A 14,408-nucleotide genomic window follows, 5' to 3' on the forward strand; every position below is an offset into this window, starting at 1 on the left:
TGCTATGAATTCCCCCTCGTCCGTTCGCGCCACAAAACCCCAGGCTCCAGCTTCAGTTGACTGATGGAAAGCCGCATCAAAATTCACCTTAGTGAAATTCTCCATCGGCTTCTTCCACCCTGAGCTTAAGTGGTCAGTATTCCTTAACGTTGGCGTCTCGGACATCACCCTCTCCCCTTCCGTATCAAACTCTCGCCAATGCTTCTGGATAGTATGGCAGACCTGGTCCGTCGTTCTCACCAATTTTCCTGCATTTGCTTTATTTCTTGTTGTCCACCAGTCCCAGAGCAATACAAGCACAATTTTCCTTCTTTGGCTTTGTAGTCCAAGCACGTGCGTCAAAACCTCCATTGGATTACTCGCTTGCAATAGGGACAGACCGACATCTTCAAGCATCAAGGTTCTCCACACCTGCTTCACACTCTTACATTTCAAAAACAGATGTCCCCCATCCTCATTCAATCGGTAACACATGGGACACTTGGTATCTAGATCAATCCTCTTTCTACTGATATTCATCCGGGTCGGTAAGCTATTCCGTGCCAGCCTCCACAAGAATATTTTGACCCGCCCCGGGAGTTTTATGCTCCATAGCTTCTTCCATAGCGGCTCCATCTCCTGCATTGCTGAGGATGTCGATGCTACACCACTCTTTTGTTTTTTCAGGCTCATGCCAAGGTGGTACGTCGACTTCATAGAGAACACCCCTTTCTTGTCTGGGTGCCACGCCACATTATCCTCCATACCGCCACGAATTGGGATTTTCATAATATCTTGCACATCCTCCTCACGGAACAGGCCTTGTAGCACCTCCAAATCCCATTGGTTAGACGTGGGATCGATCAAGTCCTCCACCTTCAGATCCTCTCCCAAGACATCCGGCGTCCGTGGCCTTCGTGTCACACCCCTCGGAATCCATGGGTCACTCCAAACCTTGATATTCTCTCCATTTCCAACTCTCCAAACCACTCCTTCTTTCAACAATCGAAGTCCTTGCAGAATACTACGCCAGGTGTAAGACATTCCTGGTTTGGGTGTGGCCTCCAGAATCGAGCATTCCGGGAAATACATAGCTTTTAGCACTACACAACATAACGAGTCTGGGTTCTGAAGCAATCTCTAGCTCTGTCTGGCAAGCATGGCTAGATTAAAGACATGGAGGTCTCTGAACCCCAGCCCTCCCTCTCGCTTCGCCCTGGTAAGACATTCCCAACTTACCCAATGGCATTTATTCTTACCCTCCTGTTGATCCCACCAGAAGTGACATATCATGGCACTAACTTCATCACAGAATGCTTTCGTCAGGTCAAAGCAAGACATCGCATATGTGGGGATCGCCTGTGCTATTGCTTTGATTAGAATCTCTTTCCCTGCTTTAGACGGGAGTTTTTCCTTCCAACCTTGTATACATTGCCAAATTCTCTCCTTCAAATATTCAAACTCCTTTGCTTTGAATGCACCCAAGTGGACCGGCAGACCTAGGTATCTTTCATTTCTAGACTCCCTCGGTATACCCAGGATGTTAAGAACTGTCTGCTTTGCTCCCCTTGTGGTACCCTGATGGCGTGTAACTCACACGTTCGTTGGGAACCCCAAGAGGAAGGTATGATGCGCACAGCAGCAAGTTTTCCCTCAGAAAGAAACCAAGGTTTATCGAACCAGGAGGAGCCAAGAAGCACGTTGAAGGTTGATGGCGGCGGGATGTAGTGCGGCGCAACACCAGGGATTCCGGCGCCAACGTGGAACCTGCACAACACAACCAAAGTACTTTGCCCCAACGAAACAGTGAGGTTGTCAATCTCACCGGCTTGCTGTAACAAAGGATTAACCGTATTGTGTGGAAGATGATTGTTTGCAGAAAACAGTAGAACTGTATTGCAGTAGATTGTATTTCAGTATAGAGAATTAGACCGGGGTCCACAGTTCACTAGAGGTGTCTCTTTCATAAGATAAACAGCATGTTGGGTGAACAAATTACAGTTGGGCAATTGACAAATAAAGAGGGCATGACCATGCACATACATATTATGATGAGTATTGTGAGATTTAATTGGGCATTACGACAAAGTACATAGACCGCTATCCAGCATGCATCTATGCCTAAAAAGTCCACCTTCAGGTTATCATCCGAACCCCTCCAAAGATTAAGTTGCTAACAACAGACAATTGCATTAAGTATTGCGTGTAATGTAATTAGTGACTACATCCTTGAACATAGCACCAATGTTTTATCCCTAGTGGCAACAACACATCCATAACCTTAGAGGTTCTTATCACCCCTCCAGATTCACGGAGACATGAACCCACTATCGAGCATAAATACTCCCTCTTGGAGTTACTAGCATCAACTTGGCCAGAGCATCTACTAATAACGGAGAGCATGCAAGATCATAAACAACACATAGACATAACTTTGATAATCAACATAACAAGTATTCTCTATTCATCGGATCCCAACAAACGCAACATATAGAATTACAGATAGATGATCTTGATCATGTTAGGCAGCTCACAAGATCCGACAATTAAGCACAATGGGGAGAAGACAACCATCTAGCTACTGCTATGGACCCATAGTCCAGGGGTAGACTACTCACACATCACTCCGGAGGCGACCATGGCGGCGTAGAGTCCTCCGGGAGATGATTCCCCTCTCCGACAGGGTGCCGGAGGCGATCTCCTGAATCCCCCGAGATGGGATCGGCGGCGGCGGCGTCTCTGGAAGGTTTTCCGTATCGTGGCTCTCGGTATTGGGGGTTTCGCGACGGAGGCTTTAAGTAGGCGGAAGGGTAGGTCAGGAGGCGGCACGAGGGGCCCACACCACAGGGCCGCGCGGCCAAGGGGGGGGCCGCGCCGCCCTAGGGTGTGGCCACCTCGTGGCCCCACTCCGTCTCCTCTTCGGACTTCTGGAAGCTTCGTGGCAAAATAGGACCCTGGGCGTTGATTTCGTCCAATTCCGAGAATATTTCGTTACTAGGATTTCTGAAACCAAAAACAGCAGAAAACAAAGAATCGGCACTTCGGCATCTTGTTAATAGGTTAGTTCCAGAAAATGCACGAATATGACATAAAGTGTGCATAAAACATGTAGATAACATCAATAATGTGGCATGGAACATAAGAAATTATCGATACGTTGGAGACGTATCAGCATCCCCAAGCTTAGTTACGTCATTCCGAGCAGGTAAAACGATAACAAAGATAATTTCTGGAGTGACATGCCATCATAACCTTGATCATACTATTTGTAAAGCATATGTAGTGAATGCAGCGATCAAAACAATGTATATGACATGAGTAAACAAGTGAATCATAAAGCAAAGACTTTTCATGAATAGTACTTCAAGACAACATCAATAAGTCTTGCATAAGAGTTAACTCATAAAGCAATAATTCATAGTAAAAGCATTGAAGCAACACAAAGGAAGATTAAGTTTCAGCGGTTGCTTTCAACTCATAACATGTATATCTCATGGATATTGTCAACATAGAGTAATATAATAAGTGCAATAAGTAAGTATGTAGGAATCAATGCACAGTTCACACAAGTGTTTGCTTCTTGAGGTGGAGAGAAATAGGTAAACTGACTCAACAATGAAAGTAAAAGAATGGTCCTCCATAGAGGAAAAGCATCGATTGATATATTTGTGCTAGAGCTTTGATTTTGAAAACATGAAACAATTTTGTCAACGGTAGTAATAAAGCATATGTATCATGTAAATTATATCTTACAAGTTGCAAGCCTCATGCATAGTATACTAATAGTGCCCGCACCTTGTCCTAATTAGCTTGGACTACCGGATCATCACAATGCACATGTTTTAACCAAGTGTCACAAAGGGGTACCTCTATGCCGCCTGTACAAAGGTCTAAGGAGAAAGCTCGCATTGGATTTCTCGCTATTGATTATTCTCAACTTAGACATCCATACCGGGACAACATAGACAACAGATAGTGGACTCCTCTTTTATGCATAAGCATGTAACAACAATTAATAATTTTCTCATATGAGATTGAGGATATATGTCCAAAACTGAAACTTCCACCATGGATCATGGCTTTAGTTAGCGGCCCAATGTTCTTCTCTAACAATATGCATGCTTAACCATAAGGTGGTAGATCGCTCTTACTTCAGACAAGACGAACATGCATAGCAACTCACATGAAATTCAACAAAGAATAGTTGATGGCGTCCCCAGTGAACATGGTTATCGCACAACAAGCAACTTAATAAGAGATAAAGTGCATAAGTACATATTCAATACCACAATAGTTTTTAAGCTATTTGTCCCATGAGCTATATATTGCAAAGGTGAATGATGGAATTTTAAAGGTAGCACTCAAGCAATTTACTTTGGAATGGCGGAAAATACCATGTAGTAGGTAGGTATGGTGGACACAAATGGCATAGTGGTTGGCTCAAGTATTTTGGATGCATGAGAGGTAATCCCTCTCGATACAAGGTTTAGGCTAGCAAGGTTTATTTGAAACAAACACAAGGATGAACTGGTGCAGCAAAACTCACATAAAAGACATATTGTAAATATTATAAGACTCTACACCGTCTTCCTTGTTGTTCAAACTCAATACTAGAAATTATCTAGACCTTAGAGAGACCAAATATGCAAACCAAATTTTAGCATGCTCTATGTATTTCTTCATTAATGGGTGCAAAGTATATGATGCAAGAGCTTAAACATGAGCACAACAATTGCCAAGTATCACATTACCCAAGACATTTATAGCAATTACTACATGTATCATTTTCCAATTCCAACCATATAACAATTTAACGAAGAAGAAACTTCGCCATGAATACTATGAGTAGAAACTAAGGACATACTTGTCCATATGCTACAGAGGAGCGTGTCTCTCTCCCACAAAGTGAATGCTAGGATCCATTTTATTCAAACAAAACAAAAACAAAAACAAACCGACGCTCCAAGCAAAGCACATAAGATGTGATGGAATAAAAATATAGTTTCAGGGGAGGAACCTGATAATGTTGTCGATGAAGAAGGGGATGCCTTGGGCATCCCCAAGCTTAGACGCTTGAGTCTTCTTGATATATGCAGGGGTGAACCACCGGGGCATCCCCAAGCTTAGAGCTTTCACTCTCCTTGATCATATTGTATCATCTCCCTCTCTTGATCATTGAAAACTTCCTCCACACCAAACTTAGAACAACTCATTAGAGGGTTAGTGACAATAAAAATTAACATGTTCAGAGGTGACACAATCATTCTTAACACTTCTGGACATTGCATAAAGCTACTGAACATTAATGGATCAAAGAAATTCATCCAACATAGCAAAAGAGGCAATGCGAAATAAAAGGCAGAATCTGTCAAAATAGAACAGTTCGTATTGACGAATTTTATCGAGGCACCAGACTTGCTCAAATGAAAATGCTCAAATTGAATGAAAGTTGCGTACATATCTGAGGATCACTCACGTAAATTGGCATAATTTTATGAGTTACCTACAGAGAAAACAGCCCAGATTCGTGACAGCAAAGAAATCTGTTTCTGCGCAGTAATCCAAATCTAGTATGAACTTTTCTATCAACGACTTTACTTGGCACAACAAAACACTAAACTAAGATAAGGAGAGGTTGCTACAGTAGTAAACAACTTCCAAGACACAAAATAAAAACCAAGTACTGTAGGTAAAAACATGGGTTGTCTCCCATAAGCGCTTTTCTTTAACGCCTTTCAGCTAGGCGCAGAAAGTGTGTATCAAGTATTATCAAGAGACGAAGTGTCAACATCATAATTTGTTCTAATAATAGAATCAAAAGGTAACTTCATTCTCTTTCTAGGGAAGTGTTCCATACCTTTCTTGAGAGGAAATTGATATTTTATATTACCTTCCTCCATATCAATGATAGCACCAACGGTTCGAAGAAAAGGTCTTCCCAATATAATGGGACAAGATGCATTGCATTCAATATCCAAGACAACAAAATCAACGGGGACAAGGTTATTGTTAACGGTAATGCGAACATTATCAACTTTCCCCAAAGGTTTCTTTGTAGAATGATCAGCAAGATTAACATCCAAATAACAATTTTTCAGCGGTGGCAAGTCAAGCATATTATAAATTTTCTTAGGCATAACAGAAATACTTGCACCAAGATCACATAAAGCATTACAATCAAAATCTTTAACCTTCATCTTAATGATGGGCTCCCAACCATCCTCTAGCTTTTTAGGAATAGAGGCTTCGCGCTCTAGTTTCTCTTCTCTAGCTTTTATGAGAGCATTTGTAATATGTTGCGTGAAAGCCAAATTTATAGCACTAGCATTAGGACTTTTAGCAAGTGTTTGCAAGAACTTTATAACTTCAGAGATGTGGCAATCATCAAAATTCAAACCATTATAATCTAAAGCAATGGGATCATCATCCCCAATGTTGGAAAAAATTTCAGTAGCTTTATCACATGCAGTTTCAGCAGTTTTAGCAGCTTCAGGCAGTTTCTCGCGCTTTGCATTAGAAGTGGAAATATTGCTAACACCAATTCTTTTATTATTAATAGTAGGAGGTGCAGCAACATGTGTAGCATTAGCATTACTAGTGGTGGTAATAGTCCAAACTTTAGCTACATTCTTCTCTTTAGCTAGTTTTTCATTTTCTTCTCTATCCCACCTAGCACGCAATTCAGCCATTAATCTTATATTCTCATTAATTCTAACTTGGATGGCATTTGCTGTAGTAACAATTTTATTTTCAATATCCCTATTAGGCATAACTTTCGATTTCAAAAGATCTACATCAGCAGCAAGACTATCGACTTTAGAAGCAAGTATATCAATTTTCCCAAGCTTTTCTTCAACAGATTTGTTAAAAGCAGTTTGTGTACTAATAAATTCTTTAAGCATGGCTTCAAGTCCAGGGGGTGAACTCCTATTATTGTTGTAAGAATTCCCATAAGAATTAGCATAACCGTTACCATTATTATAAGTATATGGCCTATAGTTATTACTAGAATTGTTCCGATAAGCATTGTTGTTGAAATTATTATTTTTAATGAAATTCACATCAACATGTTCTTCTTGTGCAACCAATGAAGCTAATGGAACATTATTAGGATCAAAATTAGTCCTATCATTCACAAGCATAGACATAATAGCATCAATCTTATCACTCAAGGAAGAGGTTGCTTCGACAGAATTTACCTTCTTACCTTGTGGAGCTCTTTCCGTGTGCCATTCAGAGTAGTTGATCATCATATTATCAAGAAGCTTTGTTGCTTCACCAAGAGTGATGGACATAAAGGTACCTCCAGCAGCTGAATTCAATAAATTCCGCGAAGAAAAATTTAGTCCTGCATAGAAGGTTTCGATGATCATCCAAGTAGTCAGTCCATGGGTTGGGCAATTTTTAACCAAAGATTTCATTCTTTCCCATGCTTGTGCAACATGTTCAGTATCTAATTGGTTAAAATTCATTATGCTACTCCTCAAAGATATAATTTTAGCAGGGGGATAATATCTACCAATAAAAGCATCCTTGCATTTAGTCCATGAATCAATACTATTCTTAGGCAGAGATAGCAACCAATCTTTAGCTCTTCCTCTTAATGAGAAAGGGAACAATTTTAGTTTAATAATATCACCTTCTACATCTTTATATTTTTGCATTTCACACAATTCAACAAAATTATTGAGATGGGCAGCAGCATCATCAGAACTAACACCAGAAAATTGCTCTCGCATAACAAGATTCAGTAAAGCAGGTTTAATTTCAAAGAATTCTGCTGTAGTAGCAGGTGGAGCAATTGGTGTGCATAAGAAATCATTATTATTAGTGGTTGTGAAGTCACACAACTTAGTATTTTCAGGGGTAGCCATTTTAGCAACAGTAAATAAAGCAAACTAGATAAAGTAAATGCAAGTAACTAATTTTTTTGTATTTTTGATATAGCAAACAAGATAGCAAATAAAGTAAAACTAGCAACTAATTTTTTTGTATTTTGATTTAGTGCAGCAAACAAAGTAGTAAATAAAACTAAGCAAGACAAAAACAAAGTAAAGAGATTGGGAAGTGGAGACTCCCCTTGCAGCGTGTCTTGATCTCCCCGGCAACGGCGCCAGAAAAAGAGCTTGATGGCGTGTAACTCACACGTTCGTTGGGAACCCCAAGAGGAAGGTATGATGCGCACAGCAGCAAGTTTTCCCTCAGAAAGAAACCAAGGTTTATCGAACCAGGAGGAGCCAAGAAGCACGTTGAAGGTTGATGGCGGCGGGATGTAGTGCGGCGCAACACCAGGGATTCCGGCGCCAACGTGGAACCTGCACAACACAACCAAAGTACTTTGCCCCAACGAAACAGTGAGGTTGTCAATCTCACCGGCTTGCTGTAACAAAGGATTAACCGTATTGTGTGGAAGATGATTGTTTGCAGAAAACAAGAGAACAAGATTGCAAAGAGATTGTATTTCAGTATAGAGAATTGGACGGGGGTCCACAGTTCACTAGAGGTGTCTCTCTCATAAGATAAACAGCATGTTGGGTGAACAAATTACAGTTGGGCAATTGACAAATAAAGAGGGCATGACCATGCACATACATATTATGATGAGTATTGTGAGATTTAATTGGGCATTACAACAAAGTACATAGACCGCTATCCAGCATGCATCTATGCCTAAAAAGTCCACCTTCAGGTTATCATCCGAACCCCCTCCAGTATTAAGTTGCTAACAACAGACAATTGCATTAAGTATTGCGCGTAATGTAATTAGTGACTACATCCTTGAACATAGCACCAATGTTTTATCCCTAGTGGCAACAGCACATCCATAACCTTAGAGGTTCTTGTCACCCCTCCAGATTCACGGAGACATGAACCCACTATCGAGCATAAATACTCCCTCTTGGAGTTACTAGCATCAACTTGGCCAGAGCATCTACTAATAACGGAGAGCATGCAAGATCATAAACAACACATAGACATAACTTTGATAATCAACATAACAAGTATTCTCTATTCATCGGATCCCAACAAACGCAACATATAGAATTACAGATAGATGATCTTGATCATGTTAGGCAGCTCACAAGATCCGACAATTAAGCACAATGGGGAGAAGACAACCATCTAGCTACTGCTATGGACCCATAGTCCAGGGGTAGACTACTCACACATCACTCCGGAGGCGACCATGGCGGCGTAGAGTCCTCCGGGAGATGATTCCCCTCTCCGGCAGGGTGCCGGAGGCGATCTCCTGAATCCCCCGAGATGGGATCGGCGGCGGCGGCGTCTCTGGAAGGTTTTCCGTATCGTGGCTCTCGGTACTGGGGGTTTCACGACGGAGGCTTTAAGTAGGCGGAAGGGTAGGTCAGGAGGCGGCACGAGGGGCCCACACCACAGGGCCGCGCGGCCAAGGGGGGGCCGCGCCGCCCTAGGGTGTGGCCACCTCGTGGCCCCACTTCGTCTCCTCTTCGGACTTCTGGAAGCTTCGTGGCAAAATAGGACCCTGGGCGTTGATTTCGTCCAATTCCGAGAATATTTCGTTACTAGGATTTCTGAAACCAAAAACAGCAGAAAACAAAGAATCGGCACTTCGGCATCTTGTTAATAGGTTAGTTCCAGAAAATGCACGAATATGACATAAAGTGTGCATAAAACATGTAGATAACATCAATAATGTGGCATGGAACATAAGAAATTATCGATACGTTGGAGACGTATCATACCCTTGCTAAACATAGCTGAAGACTTTGTTGCATTTATCATCTGTCCTGAGCTTGCTTCATATAGGGCAAGAACTTGCTGCAAGCTCTCTGCATTTCGGGCATTGGCCTTCATAACAATCAACGAATCATCTGCAGCGAACAAATGATTAATTGACGGTGCACCTTGACACAACCGCACCCCTTCAATATCTCCATTTTCGTTTGCCCTCTTCAGCAGAACCTACAGCCCCTCCGTGCATAGAATAAAGAGGTAAGGTGACAGAGGATCACCCTGGCGTAGTCCCCTCTCTGGCACGAAAGGATCCATCAAATTCCTATTGACTTTCACCCTATACTTGACCGATTTGACACACTTCATCACCAACTCTATCCATGTCGGGGCGAAACCCATTCTAGCCATCATGCCACAAGAAACTCCACTCTACCCTGTCATATGCTTTGCTCATATCTAACTTAACGCCACCAGACCATCTCTCCCTCCTTTCTTGCGATGCATCATATGTGTAATCTCATAAGCCAACAGAACATTGTCAGTAATCATCCTCCCAGGTACAAAAGTTGATTGAGTCGATGAAATAATGTGTGGCAGAATTATCTTCAATCTATTCGCCAGCACTTTAGATATAATCTTATACAACACATTGCAAAGGCTAATTGGTCGGAATTGTGTAACTCTTTCAGGGTCTTTCACCTTGGGAATCAACACAATTGTCGTCTCATTCCAGCCCTCCGGCATTGAACCCCCATTAAGCACATCAAGAACTTCCTTTTGCACACTTGGCCCAATCATCTACCAAAAGCGTTTATAGAATACCGCTGGCATGCCGTCCGGGCCTGGAGCCTTAAGATCACCGATAGAATCGAGTGCTTATTTGACTTCATTCCCCGAGAACTCTCGTATCAATGAGTTATTCATATCCTATGTGACAGAGGTTGGTACATGGTGGAGGAGATCATCATTTGGTGTACCTACAGAAGACATGAACAAACTTTTGTAGTGATTAGTGATATAAGACCCTATCTCCTCTTCGGACTCCACTACTCCTCCTTCCTCCCTCCTCAACCTCCTTATCATATTTGTTTTGCGTCTTTCCGAGGCAACTGCATGGAAATAGCTTGTATTATGATCGCCAAACTTCAGCCAGTTTGCGTGTGCTCGCTGTTGCCAGAAGGTGTTATGCTGATCTTCCAATCTGCCCAGCTTAAAACGAAGCACATGCTCCCGGGAAATATTTTGCTTGTTGATCGGCTTCCTTCTACACTCCTCTAAGGCCTTTTTTGCTTTCTTAATTCTGTTCTTTAACTCCCCCAAGACCTCTTTATCCCACAACCAAAGTTTCCTCCCCACTTGCTTCACCTGCTCCGCCACCAGACACTCCCCCTCCTGAAAAGCAGCATTCCATGCCTCCTCAACAACTTCTACACACTCCTCCTCCTGTAGCCAGGGTGCTTCGAACATGAAAACCTGCTCCTCTCCATAACGACGGCTTGGCATGGCCGTAACTGGCCTATGATCCGAATGGCGTTGATCCCCGTTTATTATTTTGTACAAGGGGAACAAACACCTCCATTGTACATTCTTCACCGCCCGATCCAACCTCTCCCTGATATATCCTTCAGCCATATGCCAGTTATTCCTCCACGTGAACACATCTCCTACAAAACCCAGGTCATTCAGATTTGTATCCTCCAACGCCCTCCTAAACGCATCCATACATCCCGGGGCCCGAGCCGGCCCTCCCTCCTTTTCATGCGCAAACAGAATTTTGTTGAAATCACCCATGCACATCCACGACAGATCTGCTTGGCTATGCAATGTACGCAGGAGTTTCCATGTGTTCTCCTTCATTCCTTGCTTTGATTCACCGTAAATAACCGTAAATCTCCATTTTGTTCCATTATCCTCTTCTATGTCCACATCAATGTGATACCTCCCCTTCCATCTCAAACTAACATCCACTTCATTCTTCCAAAACAAAGCTAGTCCCCCACTCCTCCCTTTGCACTCCACCACGATCATATTTGGCATTTTCAGAAGCCATCTGAACTTCTCCATCTCTTTCTCTGTCAACTTTGTTTCCGACAGAAAAAGAATGGCGGGCTCTTCCGCCTTCACCAGATCCAGAAGGCCATTCACCGCCGGCTGGTTCCCAAGCCCCCGGCAGTATTGGGATGAAATGATCAAAAACAATGATAGAGTTAATTGGGCTATGATAGATCTCTTAACCGACGCCATCAGAGATTGGGTGGTTCGAGAAATTCCTTGCATGGGTAAACAGTTTACTTGGACCAATAAACTGTAAGATTCTCTATGGCGTGTGCTAGGTTGAAGTAGAAAGTTTTAAGAGAGAATTCCTTATTTGACCTGGGCTGAAGTTTGCCTTCCTTTCTTGGCCCTGGCAAAAAAAATCTTCCTTTTATGACAAGTAAAGTTTGGTTGGTTCCTTATTTGGCCCTCTAGTACAACTCAAGCACTAACAGTGTTAAGTACATGTCTAAGATGACACTTTTGCCCCTGCTGCAACATTTTATCAGATTTTAAGAAATTCAAAATTTTGACAGAACTTCCCCTATAACTAGATGCCATAAACAGTTCATATATATATAATGTCAAACACAACATGTACCAGTTCTAAAACTATAGAAATCCATAGATATCACCACCAGGGGACACATGCATCACACGCATGGTCACATACATGATGCCAAGTTCACAAAAGATGTCACATGGTCACATAAATGATGCCAAATTCACAAAAGATGGCACAGTACAAGTGCACACATTACAAGTTCCATACAAACGGCTCCACATTTCAGAATCACAAGCTTAGCCTTCTTTTGCTTCTTGTGCTCATTGCAGGGCTAGCACTGTTAATTCTTTTGCTTCCTGTACCCATTGATGGGCTGTCAAATGGCACCATAAATTTTTGTAACATGCTCTTTCTTATTTTGCTCGATGGAAAGCGGCACAAGTTGATTTGAGCATGTTTCTGATCTGTAGTTATGCATGTGCAACATTAGTCATTTGAGAGCAATTATAGGGCTGGAAAGTGTAAATTGAAATAGAAACAATACCTCTTCGATCCTCCAAATTCATATTTAGCCTTTTTCCCCTTGTTGCTACTTGTGCCCTCCAAGCTTTTCCTATGCATAGAAGAAAGCATGTAGTATAGCAACATGTTTTACTGTAAACTAATTTAAATTTTCAGAAGTAGTTGCAATTACCTTTTTGATGCAGAAGCACTAGATTTTGCTTCTTTTCCCTTTTTCTTTGTTGTAGTTTCCAAGCTAAGGCTACTGTGAGAATAAGCTACTTAGAATTCAAACTCACAATTCATGTAATAATTAGTGCAAGTGTAGAAATTCTAACCTTGGTGGGAAACACATCCTTGTTGGTGCTCCATCGTCGCACGGCACAATGGATGATTCAGCTGTTTTGATGGTCGTTTTCTTCCTCTTTGGTGGTTCTCTAAATCAGCAACAAGAAAATTAGTTTACAAAATATAGCGTTGTTTACAAATATATAATAATGCAAGAACATGAAATAAATATCAATCCTTTTTACCTAACAGCCATCATTGCAGCAATGTCATCCGGGTTGCCCTTCTTACAGTTGTGCCAATGATGCCCATAATCCTTGCAAATAGGGCACAAATGTTTGCCTCTTTTACTTTTCTTGTCGCCGCAACCTTTGTACCTCTCAGTTTTAGGCCTACCAGCTGTAGCCTTTAGTAATGGTGGATGCATGAAGAATCCATGGTCAGATTTAGGCCACTGACTCTTGTCGGGCATAGCAGGGATTAGTTGGGCATAAGCTGCTCTAAATGTGTCAACGGAGTAATACGAGTCGACATAGTTCTTTATGTGTGCATCACTTAGTGAGGTGATGAAGGCAAGAGCATGTTTGCAAGGAAGGCCAGAAACTTGCCATTGTCTGCAAGAACATGTCCTCTCTTGCAAGTTGACAACAAACCTAAAACCACTACCTCCCAATGCAGTCACTTCAGCCAATATTTCTGAGCTTTCTACCACCTCCAAGTTTAATTCTCTGGTCATTGCATTTAGCCTTTTCATGAGGTGAGGCAGAACCAAAGCATCTAACTTCTTTGCTACTTTTCTTCTTCGGTTCCACATTATCATAATAAGCTGTCTTGCCTTGTCCATGAAATCATCTAAGTTCAATGATTTGTAGTGCTTAATCCAATTATTAAAGCACTCCACCAAGTTGTTGGTTACATAGTCCACCTTGCACAAGGTAGAAAATTGACTCCTGGTCCACAACCTATTGTGCCACTTCCTTATATATGCAGTTGCGGCTGGCTTTATTTCCTCCATTGCAACCCAATGTTTGTCGAATACATACGGGTTCCATGAGTATGTAGCAGCCCAAAGGTGGTCATCAAACACATTCCCATGAAACTTCTTCTTGAAATTGCTCACCAAGTGAAACATACATTCTCGATGTTCTGCCTCCGGGAACACTTCCTTCACCCCAGTCATCATTGTCTGCCCAGCATCAGTGCATATGGCTAAACCTAGAGGTGATCCTATGGCATGTCTAAGCAGCAGCATGAACCAGATACAGTTCTCATTAGTTTCGGAGTCAAAAAATCCAAAACAGACCGGATACATCCAATTATGGTCATCAACAGCAGTAGCACTAGCTAGCTGCCCCTTGAACCTGCCTGTCAAGAAGGTGCTGTCCAC

The 14,408-nt window shown here is 42.1% G+C and overlaps 1 protein-coding gene across 1 annotated transcript; it reads right to left on the reverse strand.

The window, feature by feature from the left end:
• Positions 1 to 12,608: 12,608 nt before the first annotated feature.
• On the reverse strand, positions 12,609 to 14,195 carry LOC127347607 (uncharacterized). The gene is made up of 5 exons (XM_051373773.2): positions 13,267 to 14,195; positions 13,072 to 13,170; positions 12,927 to 12,998; positions 12,777 to 12,845; positions 12,609 to 12,696 (listed from the first exon to the last, which is right to left on the reverse strand). The coding sequence occupies exons 1-5, from the start codon at positions 14,151 to 14,153 to the stop codon at positions 12,609 to 12,611; spliced, it is 1,215 nt and encodes a 404-aa protein (XP_051229733.2). The 5' UTR covers positions 14,154 to 14,195.
• Between the last annotated feature and the right edge of the window lie 213 nt (positions 14,196 to 14,408).

This window comes from Lolium perenne, chromosome 4, assembly GCF_019359855.2.
Source record: "Lolium perenne isolate Kyuss_39 chromosome 4, Kyuss_2.0, whole genome shotgun sequence".
Classification (NCBI taxonomy): Eukaryota; Viridiplantae; Streptophyta; class Magnoliopsida; order Poales; family Poaceae; genus Lolium; species Lolium perenne.